Below are 22,762 nucleotides of genomic sequence, written 5' to 3' on the forward strand. Positions count from 1 at the left end.
AGGAACGATCAAACAAACTCTGATCCCAAATCAGACATGAAGTCAGATCAGTGTAAGAGTATTTGTGTCTGGCTTCACTCATGAGCATCCGGGGAATTATGAGGGCGTTTAATGTCCATGAAATCTTACTGTAAAGCCAGAAGCAACAAGGGAACTGTATCAGTTAAACACTGTTTAAGTCCATTTTCATGAGAGCTGGGCAGAAGCTGAACAGAAGCTCGACACCAACGAGAGTGTGTGTGCCAATATATATGAATTATATATCAAGTAAGTTACTTTCCCAGCAGTAGATCCAAAACATTAAGCCTGTCCCACCCATAAAAGTTAACCCATTAGTTTCCTTTCATCAGTATGAATCACCCCTGCTGTGTTTCTTCCACCTTTGTACATACGTAACATCACGTCTACATTTACTTATGACATAATAAAATGACTAATATTACAATATTCTTTTTTGAGACTTAAGCATAGTCATGCAATGTCCTACACGAGTGTTTCAATACTGCATTTTTTCTAGATAACAAGAAAGAAAGTAGCTATACAAGTAAAACATTTAAATAATATTGAAAATAATCTTCATTACCATTTGTGGTGTTTAATTGAAAGACTTTCAGTGAGCTATTTCATACATGTTAAAAGTTAAATTGGAATCACTAATTGGACAGGCCTTTAGATAGATGTTTAAATTCTCTGTCTTATATGCTTTCACATATACTCTGTAGGTCCTGTTCTAGGAGGACGTTGCTGCTGTTAAATGCTCGATTTTGATTGGCCACTTACACATTGCAATGGCTTGCTACCCCTTGATAGCAGACTATTGTTAAGAAGAACAAACTGTTACTATGCAGAGCAGACTGTTGCTAAGGACGCAGCTCTCACCTTCTGTCTGGGTTGTATTCAGTTATTACAGCACGCTCACTATACTCTATCCATTCACTTTCCAGTTCATATGTTTGAAGATGTTAACTGTAAGAAATCCACCCCTTAATTAATGATTAAATGACTGCTAAAAATGTAGAAGCATATGGACAATATGAGGATTAAAGATTTAAAAAAAAGAAATCAGCATCAATTTGTAAAGGCAAAGGTCTCTAAATCAATTGATCTCAACATGGAGAAATCATGGCAACTTAAAGATGTGCTTGAAATCATTACACGGCTGATATAGTCTTTGACCAGGAGATGTCCCCCTGATTTAATCCTTCAAATTAGATTGATAATCACTGTTGCTTGTTTCCATGCTGGACTTTATATCCTTGAATAATCAGACAACAAACCATACAATCCTCTTTTGTAATTGAGCCGTGTAAAGTTGCAGATTACGTAGGCCTAGTCCTCCTTTGGTTTTATACATTCTATCTGTCTGTGCATCTCTAACCCTGCCATTCATTTTTATCCACCTTTTCTAAAAATGCAATACTGTAATAAAGCTAAGATGTTATTTGCTGTCATCTAATGATGGATGATGACAAAGTAAGACATTCATTTGATCTCAAAGAGGTTTGATGGTTTAACCTCCTCTCATTGAGAAACAAAACCTCCTGTTTGAAACGATATCCAGACGCAATCTCCAGGGGCCAGGTTGCTTAGCAACCAGAATAATGTCAGGGCAACAGCGGAAACAACATTCACGTGCACCAGTGATCATGTTACTGGATTTGCATAGTCTCATGGAATAAAGTTGTCATAGCTAATACAGCTTATCATTGTTGAACTATGTGCTGGGCCTGGCACAGATGTATTGCGGACCCCGGGTTGCTCCTTTTACACCTAATCATGTTACTAACCTGTTCATTAATTAATTGTTTAGCACCAATACACCAAGTCAAATTCCTTGTACGTGTAAACGTACTTGCCAATAAACCCCGATTCTAATTCTGCTGAAGAACGGTGAGATTGTCCATCTCGAAGACTGAAAATATTCCTCTGGACATTAGCTGTCACACCACCACACTAGTTGTTCCTTTAAAATGAAGCTCGAGCCCTCCAGATCAAGTACGGGTCAATCCTTTCACTCATGGAGTCGAGTGTAATCCTGAATGACAGCATTAAATCTTAATGGAGCTGTTCAATAGCTTTCACTTTAGTGGACTTCCAGATAACTGTGTGTTCAGCGGAGGACTGATCTGTTATGCACCACAGGAAACAGGTCAGCTGAACAGATTGAGACTAATGGTTCGTTCGTTCCCTGACAATCATTCTGTCACCCTCTGGTTCAGTCCAACAGATGGACGATTCTTCTTCTCTTATGGACGTATGAGACATGAAACATCTAAATCAGGAAGAGGATTAAACAGTTTATTCACACTTTTTGGTGTACAAACTCAAGGCACTCTTTGAATTATTGTTTTTCTGTTACAACTCCTTTCTTCCTTCTGACAGTGAACACAGTGACCTGTGCTTATCCCCCCCCCCCCGCTCAAAGTATTAGTGATGTAAAAAAAAAAAAAAATACAAACAAAAAAATAAGTCAGCTCAAAAAACACAAACATAAAAAAAACACAGTATATGAACATCACAAAAAACAACATGGACACTGTAACAAGTCTGAAAGCCATCAGAAGCTCAGAGGAAACCTTGGACCAGCTTAAGCATAGGAAGCCATGTTGTTTTAACAATGTCAAAAGAAGCATAACTGTTGAGCCATTAAAAACCACAAAAGTCGATACAGCAAGAGTTAAAACCACCACTTCCCCTTTGGTGTAAGTGATCGATACACAGGCCATTTAATCTGAAACAAACAGACAGGTTTGTTTCTTAATGATAACAACAGGGCATCAATCTAGTTAATTTAAAAAAAATCTATTAACAGAAAGCATTTAGTTCATCAGCTTCAATTCATATATCAATCCCCTCACATTCTCCCAGTATCTATGATCACATCCTGCATCCTCTATGATTGCTGCCTGTTGTTCTCCTGTATTTGCTCGTCATGGTTTCATTTTACCGTCAGTTGAAACGTTTTGGTATGCTCAGAGGAATTTATGCATTTGGATGCAATTTGTTGATGCTGGTTTGCACCAATCTGGATTTAACCTGATAACCTCAAAACCTGATCACAGGTCAGGCCAGTGTCGATCAAATAGGATCTAAACATACTCTCAGTCCAGATATGCAGAATAGCAGAGTTTTGGTATGCATGTTTGAGAGATCTGTTTCCTTATTGATACGGATATAATTGGACTACATTTAACATCTGCATAATTTTTTTTGTTGTTGCAAAAGTTAGATACGAGTTTTGTCATAAACATCTGCACAAAAAAAATGCAGGGCTGGAGTGTACCACCAAAAAACGATAATCTATTCTTTTCCCATCACAAACAGACTTACATCCTCATCCTGCAGAGTTACAACTGTAAACAGCATTCCAATGTATATTAAAATTACAGGCAATTATAGTAATGTTAAATTCTTATTCAAGAAGTCAGAGGAGAGTCAGGCTGTTTTCTTTTTACATTCAGAGAAAGTAAGTACATGTACATACACTGTAAAAGTCAAACAACTTGTAAGAGTTATATTTAGCGCTCAAGATGCTGCAAGATGCTTATTTTTTTTTTTTACACATTTACTTTTTTAAGTATTATTTACAGCAGCTGAAGTTGGTTCAAAGAGCATGTCAATAAAAAAGCAACACAATGTTATTAGCATAAAAATAAACCTGTTTCTGTATATTATGAAGTCTACCTAAATAGAGCTGTACACAAATGATTAGAAAACATAGATCTGATTGCTCTCTTTTTTCAATGTTTTGAATATTGAAAAAAGTTCAGGCACGATTTACACTTGCACACGTCTCTCCAAAACGTTCTTATTCAACCATCTCACATGATCCTTTGGAAAATGGCTCATGCTGTGAGAGTCAAAGAAGACACAAAATCACATTCCTAAGACACTCTCGAAAGTTACATGCAAACAGAACTAAGTATCGGCACACTGTACAGTAACACCCTGCTTTTTTAAAAACATTGTAGTGTGCTCCGTAAACAGGTAACAGACATGACAATGATTACAAAGTGCACAGGAAAACCCCAGGTATGATAAGCAACGACTTAACATGGTAACAAAGATACATGAAAAAAAGACATTTAATGTGAAATTCATAATTTCATGTAACAGACAAAACGTACACTGCTGACAAGGTGGCAGGAAGCTTAAATGCTGCCCAGCGTTGAAGGCATGGTTCCAAGTTTGTCAACTGAATAGATGCAGAGAATCAAACCACTTGTTGAACTTTAACCATTTCCTATATCATCAGCTACTAAATGTACAATGTACGTGTGTTAGTGAAAATCAGGAGGGACTTTGAGGCCACATTTTATCATAAATATTTACTTGTCTAAACCATTGGGAACAGACAGCTGAGCCAATGTAAGCAATACGCCAAACATTAGCAAACATTAGCAAGCAAGCTAACATAACAGAATGGCAGGAAGTGAAGTCCTATCATGTTGTGTAACAGACTCAACAGTGTTATATGTTAAATGTTATAAACTTAGCCAATGAGATATCAAATGTTTACCTTTAAATGTGAACTGAAGCTCATATGGATTTTTCTACATTTTCTTCTCAGTCTTGACTTTATGATAAGTCGCCTGATTCCCGAGGTTTATATTATTTGCAAAAACAGATTACAGCAGTGCAACATTGAAAGAACATTTAGGCTTCTCAACCCGAGTTACATATGAGGGAGAAAAAAAAAAAGTGAAAACAATGGATGATGAAGGCAACAGTACTGAGTTTTACAGTACGAACAACATGGGATCGTCAAAAAAAACCTGCATTCTGTATTGCAATAAACAATTTAGAAAAAAAAGACAGAGTGTTTTCATGTCCTAATACATCTTCCAGTACTAAGAGCATTTCAATTCTCAACCATAAACAGTTAATCCAAATCAGAAATATTGTACCTCTCAACTCCACCTGTCTCATCCTCTTTTTTTGAAACAAAGAGGTATTTCTTTTGGCAAAAACAAGTTAAAGACTGTAACAGGTGAATTTTAAACATAAAAAAGGAAACTGTAGAAGAAGAAGCAGCTTAATTTTTAAAAATCTGCGGAGAATGATTCGTTTGCAGGCACTGGATAAAGCCATTTTATTACAATAAACATTGTGCTTGGTTGCAAAAAAAGATAAGCACTCACTGCAGTTCACGGGGGACATACGAGAGTACACTGTTGATGAGGGTCTAGCAGGTAGAATCAACGACAAATCAAAATGGGCTTTAGCCGAGTATAAGCCAACCCCCAAACCCTGCATTGATATCTTTCTCCTTACAAACGGGCATCTGTGTGTACACTGTTATAAACATCGTTTGAAATGGCTTTGGTCTTGGGAAAGAGATGGGGGGGGGGAGCAAAACAGAGTTAAAAAAAAAAAAAAAATCTACAGCCAGGTTGTCCCTGAACACGTCATCACTCATCTGCCACCAACAACCTATACAAAACCAGCTCCAATGCCAAACTGAGAGTAGTCTATGCTTTGCCTAGCAAAAGCTACTATCAGATGAAAAACCAAGAGAGGTGTGCTTATCATACATTCTTGTTAAGGCGAGAACACACAAACTTCAAGGGATGAAAAAAAAACAAGAAAGAAAAATGGCCTTATGTTTTCGGGTAGAAAAATGACTTCATCAGCAGTTGAAGTTAACTGCTGAATGAAAGACAACAAAGGGAAGCTGGGATTGACTCAAAACCAACTGAGGGTTTTTAAAACGATCCAATGCATAGTTTTGTATTGCAGGCGGCCAGATGAGCGGACAGATCAGACTGAGCAGGTTTGGATGCCATGGAGCTTAAAGACTGCAAGAGTGAAGCTGGTTCCAGAGGGGGACTGGTTTGACTGGAAATGAACAGACTGAGGGCATTTGGTCCACTGTCTGTAAACAGTCCAAGTGTGTTTGGTATGAACGTTATACACTGAGAGATAGATCCATGCATCTTATGGTCAGGAGAAATAGATCTGAGAAATGAGACACTTAGTCCAGTGTGGACCCCAGGCTGATCCAGTAGTCTGTCTTCATGAGATTAATGGTTCAGTGTCAGGGGAAACATGGGGCAAGACAGCCGGGTATCATTTTATGGGCTTTAACTCAGGAAGCTATCATCCACAGGCCCGAGTCCTAGTCTCATTATCTCATGGTGGAGGAAGCTCGGAAGTAGGAGAGGAATTTGAAGCAGAGGCTCACCACAAAGTACCAGATGTTTCTGGCCATCTGTGATCGGGCGATGAAGACACGCCAGATGAGCACCACCAGGACGGTGTTGAAGGTGTAGCGGATGTTCCTCAGCCTAGGAATCAGACCAAAGTAAGATATATCACATACTTCAAAAGGGAGACTCCATTTTTAGGTTCTCTCTCTCTATATATATATATATATATATATATATATATATATATATAAATCAGATCCCAAATCAAACACTTAAGAACTACTTTGGATTTCAATAGTGTATGGTGATTAATCAACATCAATTTTGCATTCCAGTGATTTCACAACTAAAACATCCCTAGTTGGTTTGTAAATTCTTGTAATGTGACAATCCTACACAGATGTTAAATGTGCACCATCTCTTGTCTGCTTTACAGTTGAGTTGTTGAAGCTGAAAGGATTATGTGCCACTGTGACGGTAATATCCAACAGAAAGAATAAGCTGAAACACTATCAGACTGGAAAACGAAGTAACTCCTGGCTAAATGTAGGAAAGATATTCATGTTAATGGATGGATGAATTAAAGTACTTGAGAATCATGATGAAGTGCTAAAATGGGACTGTATGTCTGCAGTCTCCTGGTGACCTAGATGTGTCATCCCTCCTTAGAGAATCACATGAAGCGTTTCAGGTCGGCAGAGCTGCAGTTTTATTCCATAGACTCTTACTTGTTGAGGTGTTTGCGTGCAGCAGGCAGGCCGGAAAGCTCTTCGTTGAGGACGTATTTCTTAGTGCCCATACAGTAATTTTCCATGTACTCTGCCCAATGCAGCTGGCGGACATCAAAATTAAACACCTACAGAAATGAAAACAGAGAGACTGTTAACATTAAAGAGCTTTTAGATGTCAAATCTTCAGTGATTGACAGGTTCCACCTCGAACAAGGACATCTGGGATGCCAAGTGTCAGAAGAAATTAGAACACCATTTGGTTATTTAGATATGTTGGCAGAGAGATTTTATTTATTTTTTTTCACACTGAAAATACAGGTCAGTTGGCATTAACAAAACAAATGAGTTTTATAAATTAATCCAAGATTGAGGACGACAAAGAAATGCATTTTGAAAAAATATTTAAACGTTGATTTTACTTTTTTTTTTATTGAAGTGCTATCAAAATTAAAATAAACTTGATTTAAAATGCTGATCAACAAGTCTACAGCCACTATGGACACTTTGTGAGTCTGTATTGAGGAGAAGCAGCACTGCTTGAGCTAGTTAGTGTTAGCATGCTAATATACACACATTGCCAACTTTAAATGCTAAAAGTTCAGAGAAACATTTAGCAGGTTTAATATCACTTTGAAATGTCATGCTAACAATTATAATCTAAAACAATATCAAAACAGTCGAGCTGAGGCTGATAGAGATGTCATCAGTCTCCCTAAGTGCCAAATAATTGTTGTCCATTAAAGAAGTTATAAATAAAAAAGTTAAAAGCAGATTTGTTAAATACGATGACGACAGAAACTCTTTAAATACACATTCATCAGAGTGAGACTGTGAAGGATGCAAGGTTAATTCTAGTGATACATGGTAAATGGACTTGAGCTTGTATAGCACTTTTACACCACAGGTCACACCTACACATTCACTGATGAGGTTTCTATGTAAAGTGACAGCTGTGTCTCAGAGTCTCTTATTGGCTTTTTGACATTAACACCACTGACCGGCTTTTACTAAAAAGGCAGATAATAACCCCAAAACTATAACAAGAGTGAGTACCTGTAAATGGATTAGTCATGGGACAACCCCTCAGGTTGTGAAAAACGTTAACATTCTATGTCCCAGTTTAAGTCCAGCACGTTCTTTATCAATGCAGATTCCTCCTAAACAAACGCCTCTTTTCACTACAAACTGACGTCAGCAGTGAATGAATGACTCACTCTTTTGTATCCGGCCTACATTAACACACTGTAGTAAATCGGCCTGCTGTCTCCATAGTGTGTTAAGGTCTGTGTTGCATGGTGAGGGGTCAAGAGGGACAGACTGAACAATGTGGAGGAAGATAACTTATTCCCCCTCCCCATTTTACAAGATCACCATGGTCTGTATCCTCCATACCTTCTTATCCTCGAGGCTCAGCTGGGCCATCAGCATGGAAAGGTTGTCATTGTTCCACACCCAGGAGTGACTGGTGAAATACTCCAGGACCATCATGGCTTTGTGGAGGCGGGTGATGGTCTTCATCATCCTATGATGAATGAGCAGTGAAGGTAACACGGGAGAGGAGGGGAAGGAGCAATGGACCAATAAGAAAAGAGCATTGAGATGAATACAGTTGATGGTAGTGATAAGGTCACAGATGATTATTGATAAAAAACATAGAAGAGGGGTGATGCAGGAGGAGCAGCAGATAGCAGTTCAGGCAATGTGTCGTGGATAGGGAGAGAGTAACACATGAGAATGAAGAAGGTGAGAGAAAGACCAGAGTTCATGAACACCACAGTTAGAGTAACATGAAGTCACAGGTTTTATAAACAGTCCCCTAAACTTCACATTATATGCCCATCATTGATTTAAATAGTAATGCAACTATGGGATGATTTGGGTTTACAGTGCTATGAGTTTTTATTTAGTTCTTACATCTCCTAATCTTAAATGATATTTGAATAAGTCAGGGCAGAGTGCCAAACTAATCAACAGTCCAGATCAACATAATGACAAAAAGTCATTCATAGAAATACATTTTGAGAGGTTGTTTTATTCCTCACTTTGGTTAAAGGGGAAGAAGCACTCCTACCTAATGATCTCAAAACAACTCAATGCATGAATTACATTATCATTTATTTTTACATTCAGGAGAGATTTTCAAACTGTCTCATAGCACTGCATCACATCTGGGACTCATTTATCAGTTTTTACCAATAAATGATACAAATCAGCCGAGGGCTTACTGGATTTAGTCTGTGTGAAGGACTGACAACATACTATCAAATGAGCTCATCAACCAAATTAAGGTTAGATGGTTTCAACATTTTGCAATTTGTACATAACATATCTACTCATGCCTCAGCAGTCAGAGGGATATGATACTGTCCTCCTGTTAACACAGGTCAATCCAGCTAATATAGTTATTTTCTTTGTTTGTTGAGATTTAGGGGCTCATCATTACATGGATTACCATCCATGTTGTGGTAGTCAAGATGACTGGTGGAAATGAAAGCAGAGGAAAGGTGAGGATCTGAGTCTTCGAACTGCATTTGTTTGCGTTATTCATTTTAGTTTTTAAACATTAAACAAGTTAAAATGTTTTAGCAAATGCTTCAATTCACAATAAACGATAAGCCACACGCATTTTGGAACAATTGCATTGGTTAACACTTTCACTAATCACAGCAGATTGAGATGACTCAGAATCCTTCAGTGAGTGAATGATTCAGAGGGACAAACATGCACATTTCATCAGTGAATAGAGGGAGAGATAGTTACTACTTACACCACAGCTGGTGACAGACCCAATCAGACCAAATTACACCCCTAGAGTTTGAATAAGCTACAATGCCAAATTCATTTCAGAGAGGATAACATGGCAAAGTCAGCCCAACTGTAATGTCTGAAATCCCTTTGATTGGCAGTAAAGAGGGAGCACATCAACATGGAGAATCATCTCACATGCATAGAGGTTATATTCAGTGGGACCTAACCGTCTCCAACTACACACAACTTTTATAAATGACCAAGTAGTCCCATGGTGCCTCAGGGTTTTCCATGACTGGGTGAGACTTCATGGGGGGGCGGGGAAGGAGATGATGAACGGCATGTTCAAATATCAAAAACGGTGTTAAAAAAATAAATAAACGTAAAACAGAATGGAGCTCAAACATGCTCCAGTGGAAGCCAGCAGTCATGACACTCTGTCTTTCTAAACAAAGTCCAGTTGGTGCCATGAGGCTAAGCACAAACACAGCAAACAAGTTTTGTTTCTTCAGCCTGGGGCCCTTCTGCATTCCCACTACTCCAAATAGCCAGTCAGTAAAATTAAAACAAACAAATAAAACAAACACACAGAGGGGGGTGGGATTGTGGAAAAGGTTGGAACTGACTGGCACAGGGGAAGGTGCAGGAGAGGGGGGGGGGGGGGGGGGTAGTTGCAACCTTACCAGGGCTTGTGGCCTGACAGCCTGAGATAGGCATCATAGAGCAGTGCGGGGAGTGTGTGGCTCACAGTCGTCCAGTACTGATTAGTAAAGGGGTTGGAGCGCAGATTGACATTAGGCCTTCTGAAGGCCTGCTCTAAGGGATTGGTCTTGAAGGTCATGTTTATACAGTTCTCTGTAGGAGACAAATACACGTAACACAGGACACAGAGGACGAGATGAAGAAGAATCTGCGTTTTCTCCTTCAACTGATGGAGGCCCCATGTAGCTTCATGCTAGCCTGTCATTAGCTCCTATGACATCTAAAGGGCTGCAGATCTTAAGTATCTGGATGTTTAGGGGAAAAAAATAAGTTAACTTAAATCACTTTTGCGACAGTGGAGCACATAGCGGAGGTTTTTCACAGGGCCAACACCATGACTGGATTCCAAACAGCATCTTCAGACTGAAGCCCACCTTAGTCCGTTCATCAGCTGGACTGAGATGACTTTAGTGCTGAGACTTTGGAACCCAACTGAGTATACCATCATTGCCAGCAGCAAGATGTAAAGAGTGCAGAACCCACCGGTGACCTCCTGTATGAGCAGGAGAGCCGGGGGTTATACATTCTTCAACTCCCACCAAAAAACTGCACACAAGCATCATGTGACACATTGACGCCACGACGTTAGGCAGCTACACTAAAAAGAAAGAAGTTACAGGACTAAAGCAGCAGGCGTGTGTAAGAGGGGGATTTTGACGTTAGAACAGCAGAGGTGCGGCACGTCTGAATCGGCGATGATGAAGTTACCTGGGCTCTCGTCCAATCAGCCTGAGGTACAGATCATAGAGGAAGGCCGGAGCCTTGTGGCTCACGGCGATCCAGTACTGATTGATAAGGTGATTGGAGGTAAGATTTACATTGGGCCGACGGAAGGCCTGCTCAAGGGGGTTCCTCTTGAATGTGGATATTACATGGTGCTCTAAGAAAGAGAAGGTTGTTCAAAACATCAATCAGCAGATAAAGACATTTCTCTTATGCCTGACTGAAATCTTTCATCCTCATGTAAAATGGGAAACAAATTAATATCAGTAAATGTATTTTACCCTGTTTATTTTTTTTTAAAGACAATGCCATCAATTAGTATTTTCTGTAATATAAACCAAAAAAAAACAAAAAAAAAAAACTATAACAACAACACATCACCGTACAATTTATGTGAAGTTAATTATAACTCTGGACAAACGATTGACCAGTATAGTTTCACATTAGCTGTTGTGGCTGTTTTGATCATATCACACAATCTTCCTCAGTAGATGGAGTGTCAGAAAAATGAAAACTTTTTAAACAACTGCTGTTAAATATTGTTACCATTTCAAGGAGAGCGGAGCCTCTGCTTTTTAGTCAACATACTTGCATCCCCAAAAGATGCTGACTCAAGTGATGCAACTTAAAATTTTAAGGTTGTACAAACTCCATCGGCTGAACAAAATTAGATGTAGGATATCAAAACCTGAAGTTGTGTTGTCAAAATTCATTGCAACTACAATGAGATCCATGATTTACTTTTACCCCCCCCCCCCCCATCATGAGTGAATGTTAATCTTCTATGTGAAGTATAACATAAAGTCATGAAATGTAATTAGTGATCTTTCTGTGTGACATGTCCATAAATGAGCTCTGAACAATGGTTGTTGCTGGGGGGGATTCCCTCCAGCTATAAACCAGGGACCATACTTAACAGGTGAACAAAAGCTTTACGTTGAGGTGTGGCAGGCAGTGGATCAGGTTACAATCAGGATCTGTCATTAGAGACAGAGTCTAAACATGTAAGCGTCTCTTTCCTTGAGGCTGTGTTTAGGTAAGACAAAGAGACTTCTTACCAACTTCCCCCCAGTGAAACGGGTTGATCCCACCAGTGGTGCAGTTGTAAACCAGAAGGTTTCTGGGTCTGTAATAATAGGTTAGAGGTCAGAGAAAATATGTTGATTTTCATTTTATTTAAAGGCGATAAAAAAAGTTATACTAGTTAATCAATCAATCAATTTTTATTTGTATAGCGTCAACTCATAAGTGTTATCTTGAAACACTGGAACAGCAGGTAAAAGACCTTACTCATTGTTATGTTACAAAGATCCGGCCTATCCATCATGAGCACTTTAGCAAAGCAGCAAAAGTTACAGTGGTAAGAAAAAGAAAAAAAAGTGTCTATTTGTGTGTGTGTGTGTGTGTGTGTGTGTGTGTGTGTGTGTGTGTGTGTGTGTGTGTGTGTGTGTGTGTGTGTGTGTGTGTGTGTGTGTGCATGCATTTATCCAACCTGCTGTGTGTCTGTGATCCAGAGTACCACGCTGCTGCCACTGTAGCATTGATGACCACGTCCACAGGAACCAGGTCAGCAACAGCATCATTAGAAGCCCTCATTGTTCGAAGGATCCCCTTTCCAGCCTGTGGGAGGAGGAGGAGGAGGAGGGGGAGGGGGGGGGGGTGTAAAAAGGCAGCTGTTAAAAGTTTCTGAGACAGGCTCAAGAAAATGACAACTTGATAACTAATATGAATACATTGTGACTCATCATACACAGATCATAATTTCAAATGACTGAACAAATGAAACTGACTGGATTTAGCTTTTAAAAACTTATTTGTAGATGGGGGGAAAAGGAAAACTTGTAACTATTGTTTCATTATATTCTTTGATTCGAACTGAACAGCCACATAAGAGCTGCAGATTATGGGGGATGTCGTAGGCTGTAGGAAAGTGTAAGGACCGTGTCTGAGGTCAACGACAGTGAAATACTTGGTGAAAACTTGTGGACTGCTCAGCTTAGCCTGCTGGCTGTTCTGACTCCACAGTTTATGCTGACAACAATGCAACGTCATTTTCTCATCTCATCTCATGCTTATTGCAAAAACATGAGATTACATTTTGTCGGGCAGACCGCAGCCTGAGGCCCGGAGTGAAGGTATTTTATGTAAACAAGCACACTAGGGCAGTGGTTCTCAACTGGTCAAACCTCAGGACCCACCACCAACTCCTTCATGCACATTTCTGATATTATTTTAAAATATGAAAGACTTATTGAAACTATTCATCACCATGCACACATTCACGACCAACTGATAATGGGTCTGCGACCTGTAACTTTTTGTGTCCCTTCCTGCCAATTGAGAGCCACTGCATTTGAGGAATGTTACTCAAACAGAAAACAGGTTTGTTTGGGCTGTCAAAAGATCCCTTGTTTTACTTGTGTAGTAATGAGTCAAAGGAGCATGTTTTACATGTGTAGTAATGAGTCAAAGGAGCATGTTTTACTTGTGTAGTAATGAGTCAAAGGAGCATGTTTTACTTGTGTAGTAATGAGTCAAAGGAGCTTGTTTTACATGTGTAGTAATGAGTCAAAGGAGCATGTTTTACTTGTGTAGTAATGAGTCAAAGGAGCTTGTTTTACATGTGTAGTAATGAGTCAAAGGAGCATGTTTTACTTGTGTAGTAATGAGTCAAAGGAGCATGTTTTACTTGTGTAGTAATGAGTCAAAGGAGCATGTTTTACTTGTGTAGTAATGAGTCAAAGGAGCATGTTTTACTTGTGTAGTAATGAGTCAAAGGAGCTTGTTTTACATGTGTAGTAATGAGTCAAAGGAGCATATTTTTAATCTATCATTTAAGGAATCTCGAGCTGCTGTCACAGCAGCGTCACAGCTATTGAAGAACTTCAGTGGTGCAGAAACCTTTTCTTCTGCAGCTTTATGTAATACATGAATGACAAGAAGAAAGGTACTACTAAAAGCTAAAGCCAAAGACGTCATTACTGTCTATAAACCATTTGAAAAGATTCTCTCTCACTTACTGCAATAAATATTCCACTCGGTCCATTGAAGTTATCAATCCAACCCTGGAAGAAAGAACAGAAGAAAATGGAATAAAGCAGTGCTGAAATTAAAAGATAAATACAGAAATATGTCCCCTTTCTTTTACACTAAAGCAGCAAAGATCTTTCTTCTTCTTTTAGATGTTTCAAGTGAAAGGACTTTTTTTCTCTTTGAATCCTATGATAGATTGAAATTTGTATTATTTCATGGGGAAATGGGATATTTTTAATTTGACTTGGAATATTTCAGTGTAAATTACTTTTTCAGAACAATGGGACCTTTTGTCTGCTCTGATACAAGAAAAGAAAAATGTATTGTCTCAGATTTCTGAAACCAGTAAGCAACACTCCTGCTCTCCCATTGACAGGCCCAGGAGAAAAGGTGTGCAGAGCGTCGTCACTCCACATTGCTCACATTCCTACTCCCACCACGTTCACTGCACAACTGATCCCAACGCCTCTGTGCTGGCAGCAGCAACAGCAACACTAACAGCCTGAATCACTCACTGGGAAGGGCTCCTTCCAGCTGGCTCCCACTATGGAAGGTCTGATGATGGCGACATTTAGGTCTCCCGCCTCCTGCTGCACCATGTACTCAGCCAAGGCTTTGGTGTAGGTGTAGGTGTTGGGACGCTCCCCGAGCAGCTTTGGGGTCAGTGCAGACACCAGCTCGTCATCCATCCAGCTGGAAAAAAATAAAATAATAATAATTTAATTTGCCAATAAGCATGACTGGTAATTTATTTTGCCAGTGTTTAGCTTAAACAAAGTTTGTCAACATTTAGTTTTAAATAGTGCCCTGATAAGATAAAGGCAAAACAACAGTCAGATAGCCTCCATGGGGATTACAATTCATCCTCAGCCAGACACAATGTCCGAATCCAAATGTCTACACGATACATCCAAAAGTTGTTGAAATATTTAACCATCAGTAAAACAAAAACAGGAGGAGATTTCAGTCCATTTAGGGTTCCCACTGACCACGATGCCTCTCGGATGCCAGGCCACTTGCATGACTAGAATTGAGTGTGTTTTGTAATTTGAAGGTCTGGACTACATGTCTCGACAGTGATTCATTGCACCACTAATTAAAACTGTTGTCAAAACAGGTCTGAAGTAAATATGTGCATCCACACATCTTTTGGAGTATGTTTTTGACAAGAATCATCTCAGCTTGCAGAACAGTTAGGCTCGAGTCCTCTTCTCTTCATTTCCAGTGATTCAGCAGCACGTGACCCATTCTGCTGCTCCTTCTTGTAAACATCAATGTGAAACTGAAAGAAACAGGTTCACTGACACACATGCTGCTTATGCAGGTAGTGTGGGCAAGATGTAAGCAAGGAAATTTGTAAAATAAAACAAAAAAAAACAAGTTGACCAAACAACAGTGGCTTTATGTCGATTGTTACCTTCTTACTAAAGGTACATTTTGTCTGAGATCCACAGCATGTTGCCTCTCTGCACACATCCATGCAACATCTCTCTAAAGCTCAATACATACTTCAGAATCATCCCACTAATCTCCACTTACTCTGGAGGCTTCTAATGCTTCACTAATCTCTCCCTGAGCAGCTGAGACTGGCAGCCTCTACAACATTAGTGTTACTAAGAAGCAGTAGACTCTTCAGCCATGGCTAAGCTGACATGTGTTATTGACATTAATCGTGATAATACCTTCCTACTCCATTTTTAATGCATCTAGTAATCTGAAGAAAAAACATCAACCATAACCCCATGCTACAGTTTACAAATGACCAAACAAAAAACACCCATCACCCATCGTAATAATCAATCGTTGCCACAACAGTTTGTTTCCTGTACACAAGCTGTAAATGAGTCCAGACCAACTTACTCCAGAGAATCAATGAGCTTGCGGTAGTCTACCGCGGGAGGGTAGACGACTTCCTCAATGAGCTCTCTGTTACAGTTGGCGTAGGCTGTGGAGACATGAAGGAACACCTCCAGATGTTTCATCCTGTGGGCCAGTGCCAGCATCTTTTGGGTGGCCAGGACATTCAGCTGCATTGCATCTCTGAGGGGAGAAGTTTTCAGAATGTATTCAGTCGACCAATTTAACTGAACAGATACAGTAGAAGTGTGCAGGATTCTTTGATCCTATCAATTCATTTTTCATCAGCGTTGCTGGAATAAAGACAAATCTATTGACACTGCTTTGGCATCTGTATAGGGTCAAATGCAATTAGAGACGATTCATACCACTGTCATGTCAAGCTGGGATGTGAGGAACCCTTTTTGTGATTAAAAAGCAGAAACTAGAAGAGAAGCATGTTCCTCCACTTTTGAGTAAGGGTATTAAACTCCTCATTTCTCTTTTGAGCACATATACAACATGTTGTTGTCTTCAGGGTGTTATAAGGCATATGTTCCTCTTTGGACTACAGCCTGCTCTTAGTCTTAATAACAATAGTGATATGTACAGAAATATACAGCTCATCAGGACTATTCCTCTGGTTCATTAAGAGCCTATCATATCCCTTGATAATGGGTGTGACACAAAGAGCGCCCATCACTTGTTGTTGTTTAGTTGCTCCATCAAACTTTATCTGACACAACAACAGCAACATGAACTAAGAGGATAAGTTAAGCAGGTAACAAAATTACTCATCAAGGTGTGTTTTATTTTTTATCAAGGTTACTTTGACAAAATAAAAATGTATTAAATATAACTTTTTTTGTATCATCTGTGTCCATAATCATTCATTGAACTATTCCCCACTACAGTAAGAGAACTACGTAGAATTAGAAAAGTGTAAAAATACTTTCAGACACTATTTGGGTCATTTCCTCTGTGCTGTTAATTACTCAAGTACTGCGCATGAAACAACACAATCAGCAATGATAGTTAAGTGGTTGGTAAGTGAAAAGCTAACATATCTGAACATGTTGAAGAGTTATTACAAATGTATTCTAGCAGTTCTTTGACTGAACAGTGCATTTTAAAATCAGTAAAATAATGTGAGGATTAAACTAAATGAATGGTTACCTGTTGAAGCACAAGGTGTTAGTCTGTTTACTGCAAACACCTGTGGGAACACTCTGTCACCACTTCCCTGCTGTGACCGCTGCTTAATGCAAGTGAACATTCTAGAGTTCATTCTCCTGCTAGATATCATTCATCTGACAGAGTGAAGACAACAGACTTACCAATCAAACTCAGAAAAACACTGACAGGCATGGTAACCTCACAGTGCATTTAGGGAGAAAAAACAGTCCAAGAATATGCTGCCTCTATTCCTAAGAAATACATCAATAAAACCTAGAAACAGAGCTGAATAAACAGAACACTTACTTGAGGGCCTCGTTAAAGCGGATGGTGGCAGCACAATGGAAAACAACATGAATCTTTTCAGCCAAGATGCTCTGATCATCTTTACTGAGATCCAGCTCCGGCAGTACCAAGTCGCTGCTCACTGCAATGATCTTCTCTGCAAAGTCTGGCTGCTCCTCTTGCACCTTCTCAAACAACTGGATGAGAAAAATGACAGAAAGTCCAAATGTTACAGTACAGATGTGATGTACAAATCATTACACTGTCATTTGTTTATCTCTCTTTTCTTAAAATAACAACTTTTAGTTCCTTTCTTTGAGGCGTTAGTGGTGCCTGTTGCCAGAATGCCCCAATTTAGAAGTTCCTGCACTCATTCTGCAACCCACTCTCTTAATTCCTCCCTCCTGATAACTCCTCTCATTTAAACTAAAGATCTATGTATCCCCACAGCCTGCACCTTCTTTTTATTCAGTATGCTGCTGTAATATCTATAAAAACATATTCATCAAAGTTTAACAACAAGCCTAACATATTTTATTAAAGTTATAGCATAACTATGACAGTGCTCAAACCATGCTACGTTTGAACTTGCACCCCCTCATTTACTCACTTTAACACCCACTACATTGTGCAGTCCTAACATTTAGCCGGTTAGAGTTTTGCCTTCACTCCAGCTCATCATTAACTCCCTATATTGGATTTTAAATAGTGACCTGAGAAGATATGTGTGGGTGAATCCACAGGACGCAAACTGCACTGATGGGCATTACAGTCTCAGGGAAGCAGATCAGGATGAAGAAAAAAATATTTTGCATGATCTAATTTGGTATTCAGGAAAACATTCCCACATTTAAAATCAACACATTTCCCTCCATTTTGTTCATTAAAAATGTAAAGTCTAGACACCTGTCCAAAATAAAGGCATGAGGATTTCAGAGATTGAATCAGTCTTTTAATTGAAGTGTTACAGTATTTTGTCCCTGGTTCAGCATGTAACTTTGTCTTAAAAGGTAGACTCAAATACATTTGATGATCACATCCAAACATTTTGCTCACCTTGCAGTTGATCATTTCAGTAATGCGGGTCTGAGGGCTCTGACCAGCTTTTGACCTGACCATTACATAGACAGATTTGACTCCAGGGCAAGACCTCAGCAGCTTCTCCAGAAGCACCTTTAATAAAGAGCAAGTTACAGAGAGGTACAGAATTAGCATTTCCTCTTGGCACCGTTTAACATATCATTGGCCAACTTCCTCCTTTTGTCAATTGCAGAAGTTGAGGACTAAATATTGAAACAGCTACTCATTCTGCAGCATCCTGGCAAACTCAAACACATGAACGTTGAAAAAATGGTTCTTGTGTTTAGCAGAATATGATAAAATGTGTGACACAATGATAATGATGGTAGAATAAAAATTATAATGGGGGGGGGGATTCCAGGGCCTCGTGGAGACGGGTGGAGCCTGGAGGGAGGAAGTCATCTATTTTTTTTTTCCATTTTGTATCCATCAAGCTCAGTCTCCTGCTGAATTGCACTTCTTCCACTTTCTCCTCCTAGCTGTCTTCAAAGCTTTCCTCTTTTTGCTGCCCCCAAAAATTAAAGATACAAGCAGACACTGCAATTATACACACACACAGACACACACACACACACACAAACAGGTCCCTCGAACACCATCAACATACTAAGTTGCAAAATGTTAATTTCCTGCTTGTCTTTGTTTTGTCATTGTTTACCCCCTGCATCGTCATGTCTCACCCCCGTCTTGTATTGTTCTGCATCATTTAATAATTAAAAAAGAAGATAACATATTTATGTCGATGTTTCTCAGATGTGCATCTCAGTGGGAGACTACACCCTGTCTGATCCAAGGCGCACACAGTGGGGGGAGGGGGGGGTCTCCTGAGGCAAGGCATGACGTAAAAGGAATGATGAGGAAGTGGCGGAGGAAGCAACAGAGTGCTATACGCCGCTATAATGAGAATGTTTGCCTTCATATTATTTCTGTGTATTTGGACACAGCATAGACAAGAGAGTGGTGAAGAACATCCTGACAAACAGAAAGCATAATACAGAAGTTAAAGTATGAGCATGGAGAGTTGCAGAATTGAACAAAGTGTGACTGGTCGCGTTCACACATAAAGCCCCTGCTGAAAATATCAGGAGTTTAGAGCAAGTGTGAAAGTGTGTCAAACTATTGTGACTGGTGGATAATCTTATATTCTTCCTGCTTCAATTTACATTTTACATGTTTGAAATCTTCTGTATGATTATTCAACTACAACTGTACCTTGCCCATGAAGCCTGTTGCCCCGGTGATCAGGACATTTTTCCCTGCATAGTATTCTGGGATGGTCACCATGATGCCTGCAGTCTCACTGAGTTCCTCAACACCACTCCACCTGCTAGGACAGAGAGAAGAAAAAACAAACAGGACATTAGTGAGGATAAGAACTGTGAGAGTAACACCATGTCTGGTTCCATGAGGTGTTTCTGCAAAGTGGAGAATGAAGATGTAAAGTTCAAAGGAATTGAAAAAAGGTTAAGGAAGAGAAAGACAAATAGAGCATGTTAGGAAGTCGAGTATGTTTCATTATTCAGTGTGTTGTCAAACCTGCTATCAGCATCACTCGGCCTGTTCTGTGTGTTTCTGACCATCGGTCTGTTCTTTCAAGTTAAACAGCAAGAAAAACAATGAAGCTTCTACAAGTTTAGCAGAAACTTCAGATTAACCTTACTGAATTGAACTAGTCTTAACATTTAAAATGCAAGGTTAACTTTAAGCACAAATCAAACACACTGGAAATAATCGCAGCTGCCGCCCCTCTGCGAAAATCAATAATTATTTATTTCATTGGTCTATTTGCCTAAGTATGGGACAGATTTTGAGAATTGTTTCGTATTTCATTACTTTTGATCCAATAAATAAATGTGCTCATCTTACAAGTCTAAAATCTGTGGCTCACTTCACAGCAGACAGAACAAAAGTATATCAGTGCTGTGTTGACTCTGCTGTCTGTGGCCTTATCACTCAGAGTATGTTAGCTTTAAAGCAGAATGACAGTAAAGAGCTGATAACAGGTCATTCAGGAGATAACTCACCGAATAATTAACTCAGGACATTTATCTTTTCACAGTCTGTCAACACTTAAGCATGTCATTATATTTGTCAACCCAAACCTGTAGTAATCTGACATGTGATAAGTGAAAACACATCTATGATGTTTTAAGTAACTTTGAACAGAACAGGAATATTTCACCTCCCTTTTCCTATGATTATACAAAAAACCACTCAGATATCAAAAATGTTGGTTCTTTGTTGATAATATAACAAAGAGTAAGGTCTTTTACCTGCTCTTTTGTAAAGTGTCTTAAGATATGATAAGATATGGTTAAGAAGTGAGAACTGAAATCATTCCTCAGGGATCGTAAATCTCTAAGTTCTGAACAGGAAACTCTCGACTCGATTCTCTGCATGACAGAAAGAGTGATAGTTTGTGTCAACACTTGACAGGATTTCAACAGACATCGGTGCACTCCAAAAACTTGCTGAGTCAATCTCAGCTACAATCACATTCATGTGTGGGATCATGTAGATAACACTGTAAAAAATGATTTAAAAAAAGGGTACTTAAGGCTAGAACTATAAAAAACAATACAAACTACCTGCACACTAAGAAGGCTAACTGTTGAGAAATACTTTTTCTATTGTTTTACTTGCTTTATCCAAATCAATGCTCAAGTAGTATTCAGCTTGACACACAGTGAACTCTCAGTCAGTGCAGTCTGAACTGGGACTTTATTACAGAATTCAGGGGACATGTTTGCATCTCAGGCTTTCTTTTGATTTTGATGATAAATAGCTTCAAACAAAGGCAAGACAGACGTGTTAGTTTGAAGAGCTTAACAAACTATGTTGAAAGCCAGCCAGGGCTCATCACCCTAAATAAAATCAAGACTATTCCAAAAACGATAACTAACTCAAACTATATTTTGTGTTTACAAAACTAACTAAAATAAAATAATAGCCAAAATGCCCTTAGTTTTCGTCTTCTGAATTTGTTAAATCAGTATGCCAGTATATAGTATTTTCTTTTCCAGAGACATTTCATTAAATCATCGTGTAACACTCAGCCTACCACTGTTTTTCCATGTTAATGCTATTGTTCTTTTAGCATGCAATATGCAGAGGTCTACAAAGATCTGTTCTCTGCGGGTCATTTTACGTTCTTTTGGGTAGATACCAAGAAGAAGAAAAAAAAAAAAAAAAAAAAAAAACGTAGGTTCTACAACTAATTGAAATGATAAAAACTCCTGCATTACACGTCCGACTTCATCCCAAAATTCTTAAATTTTTGGACATTTCCATACGCAATGATAAAATGTACCTTTGTCCTCCCCACACCTGTTACATAGGTCTGGGATGTTGGGGTTAAATTTGTTATATAGACTCTCATTAACCATTTGTATTGAAGCAGTTTTAAACATGTTAGCTGTTTGAGTCTTTGCTTTATTGCATGCCCTATCCCATTCTTCAGTTGAGATTTCCTCTTGTAGATCGTCTTTCCATGCTTTCAGTTTATTTTCAGAGGATTCTACTGACTCAGATATCAGCACGTCACTTCTGAGATTATACCTTTTTGAAAAGGGTTTTTAAGTAAAACTTTTTCCAGAAGAGATACTGCAGGGGTGACCAGGGACTGACTCTGGTTAGCTCTGATAAAGTTCTTGAGCTGCAAATATTTAAAGAAGTGTTTACATGGGATATTATTTTCACTACCAGTTCCTCAAATGTCTTAATGCTCTTATTACCTGGATTAAAAATGTCTTTCATTTGACTCACGCCCCTATCAGCCCACAGTTTGAAACCACCATCAGCCCTGCCTGGCACAAAATAATTATTACCCCAAATTGGGCTATACCGAGAGAAGGTAGGCCCACCCTTCAAATATTTTTGTACCTCATACCACACAGAGATCATGTTTTTTACTGTAGGGTTTGATGTTCCCTTTTTAAGGTTTTTAGGATTATCAGAGTATATGTATGATGGCAGCTGGAGCTCGACAGAGTGGGACTTTTCTGTATTTTGTGTTGAGTAGTAAAACCTCATAGTTCTTATTTGGGTTGCCCAGTAATACCACAACAGGTTTGAGCATGCCTAGTATTTTCAGTTGAGGATCTAGTCAATCATGCTTTTTTTTTCTTCTTTACGGCAGCACGTGACACAAAAACGTGTCTCTGTTTACAATCTAACTATTTGGCATCATGGCGGCAACTTATTTCCACTGTCCACATGGTTGTTTCAAAATCTACAGCT

At 39.1% G+C, this 22,762-nt stretch overlaps 1 protein-coding gene across 3 annotated transcripts in view; it reads right to left on the reverse strand.

Annotated features, from left to right (window-relative positions):
- Positions 1-2,284: 2,284 nt before the first annotated feature.
- far1 (fatty acyl CoA reductase 1) overlaps positions 2,285-22,762 on the reverse strand; it is a 29,658-nt gene continuing 9,180 nt past the window's right edge. The window contains exons 2-13 of one of the 3 annotated variants that reach the window (XM_065956532.1): positions 19,736-19,850; positions 18,500-18,616; positions 17,465-17,640; positions 16,007-16,186; positions 14,662-14,839; positions 14,134-14,178; positions 12,606-12,733; positions 12,172-12,239; positions 10,312-10,483; positions 8,273-8,402; positions 6,878-7,005; positions 2,285-6,287 (exon numbers count right to left, since the gene is read on the reverse strand). In XM_065956532.1, the coding sequence (XP_065812604.1) occupies positions 6,128-6,287; positions 6,878-7,005; positions 8,273-8,402; positions 10,312-10,483; positions 12,172-12,239; positions 12,606-12,733; positions 14,134-14,178; positions 14,662-14,839; positions 16,007-16,186; positions 17,465-17,640; positions 18,500-18,616; positions 19,736-19,807 (1,554 nt within the window). In that variant the 5' untranslated portion in view covers positions 19,808-19,850 and the 3' untranslated portion in view covers positions 2,285-6,127. Of the gene's footprint in view, positions 6,288-6,877; positions 7,006-8,272; positions 8,403-10,311; positions 10,484-11,098; positions 11,271-12,171; positions 12,240-12,605; positions 12,734-14,133; positions 14,179-14,661; positions 14,840-16,006; positions 16,187-17,464; positions 17,641-18,499; positions 18,617-19,735; positions 19,851-22,762 lie in introns of all 3 variants that reach the window. The other 2 variants (XM_020645505.3, XM_020645504.3) reach the window with 2 other exon arrangements.

Source organism: Labrus bergylta, chromosome 7 (genome assembly GCF_963930695.1).
Source record: "Labrus bergylta chromosome 7, fLabBer1.1, whole genome shotgun sequence".
Classification (NCBI taxonomy): domain Eukaryota; kingdom Metazoa; phylum Chordata; class Actinopteri; order Labriformes; family Labridae; genus Labrus; species Labrus bergylta.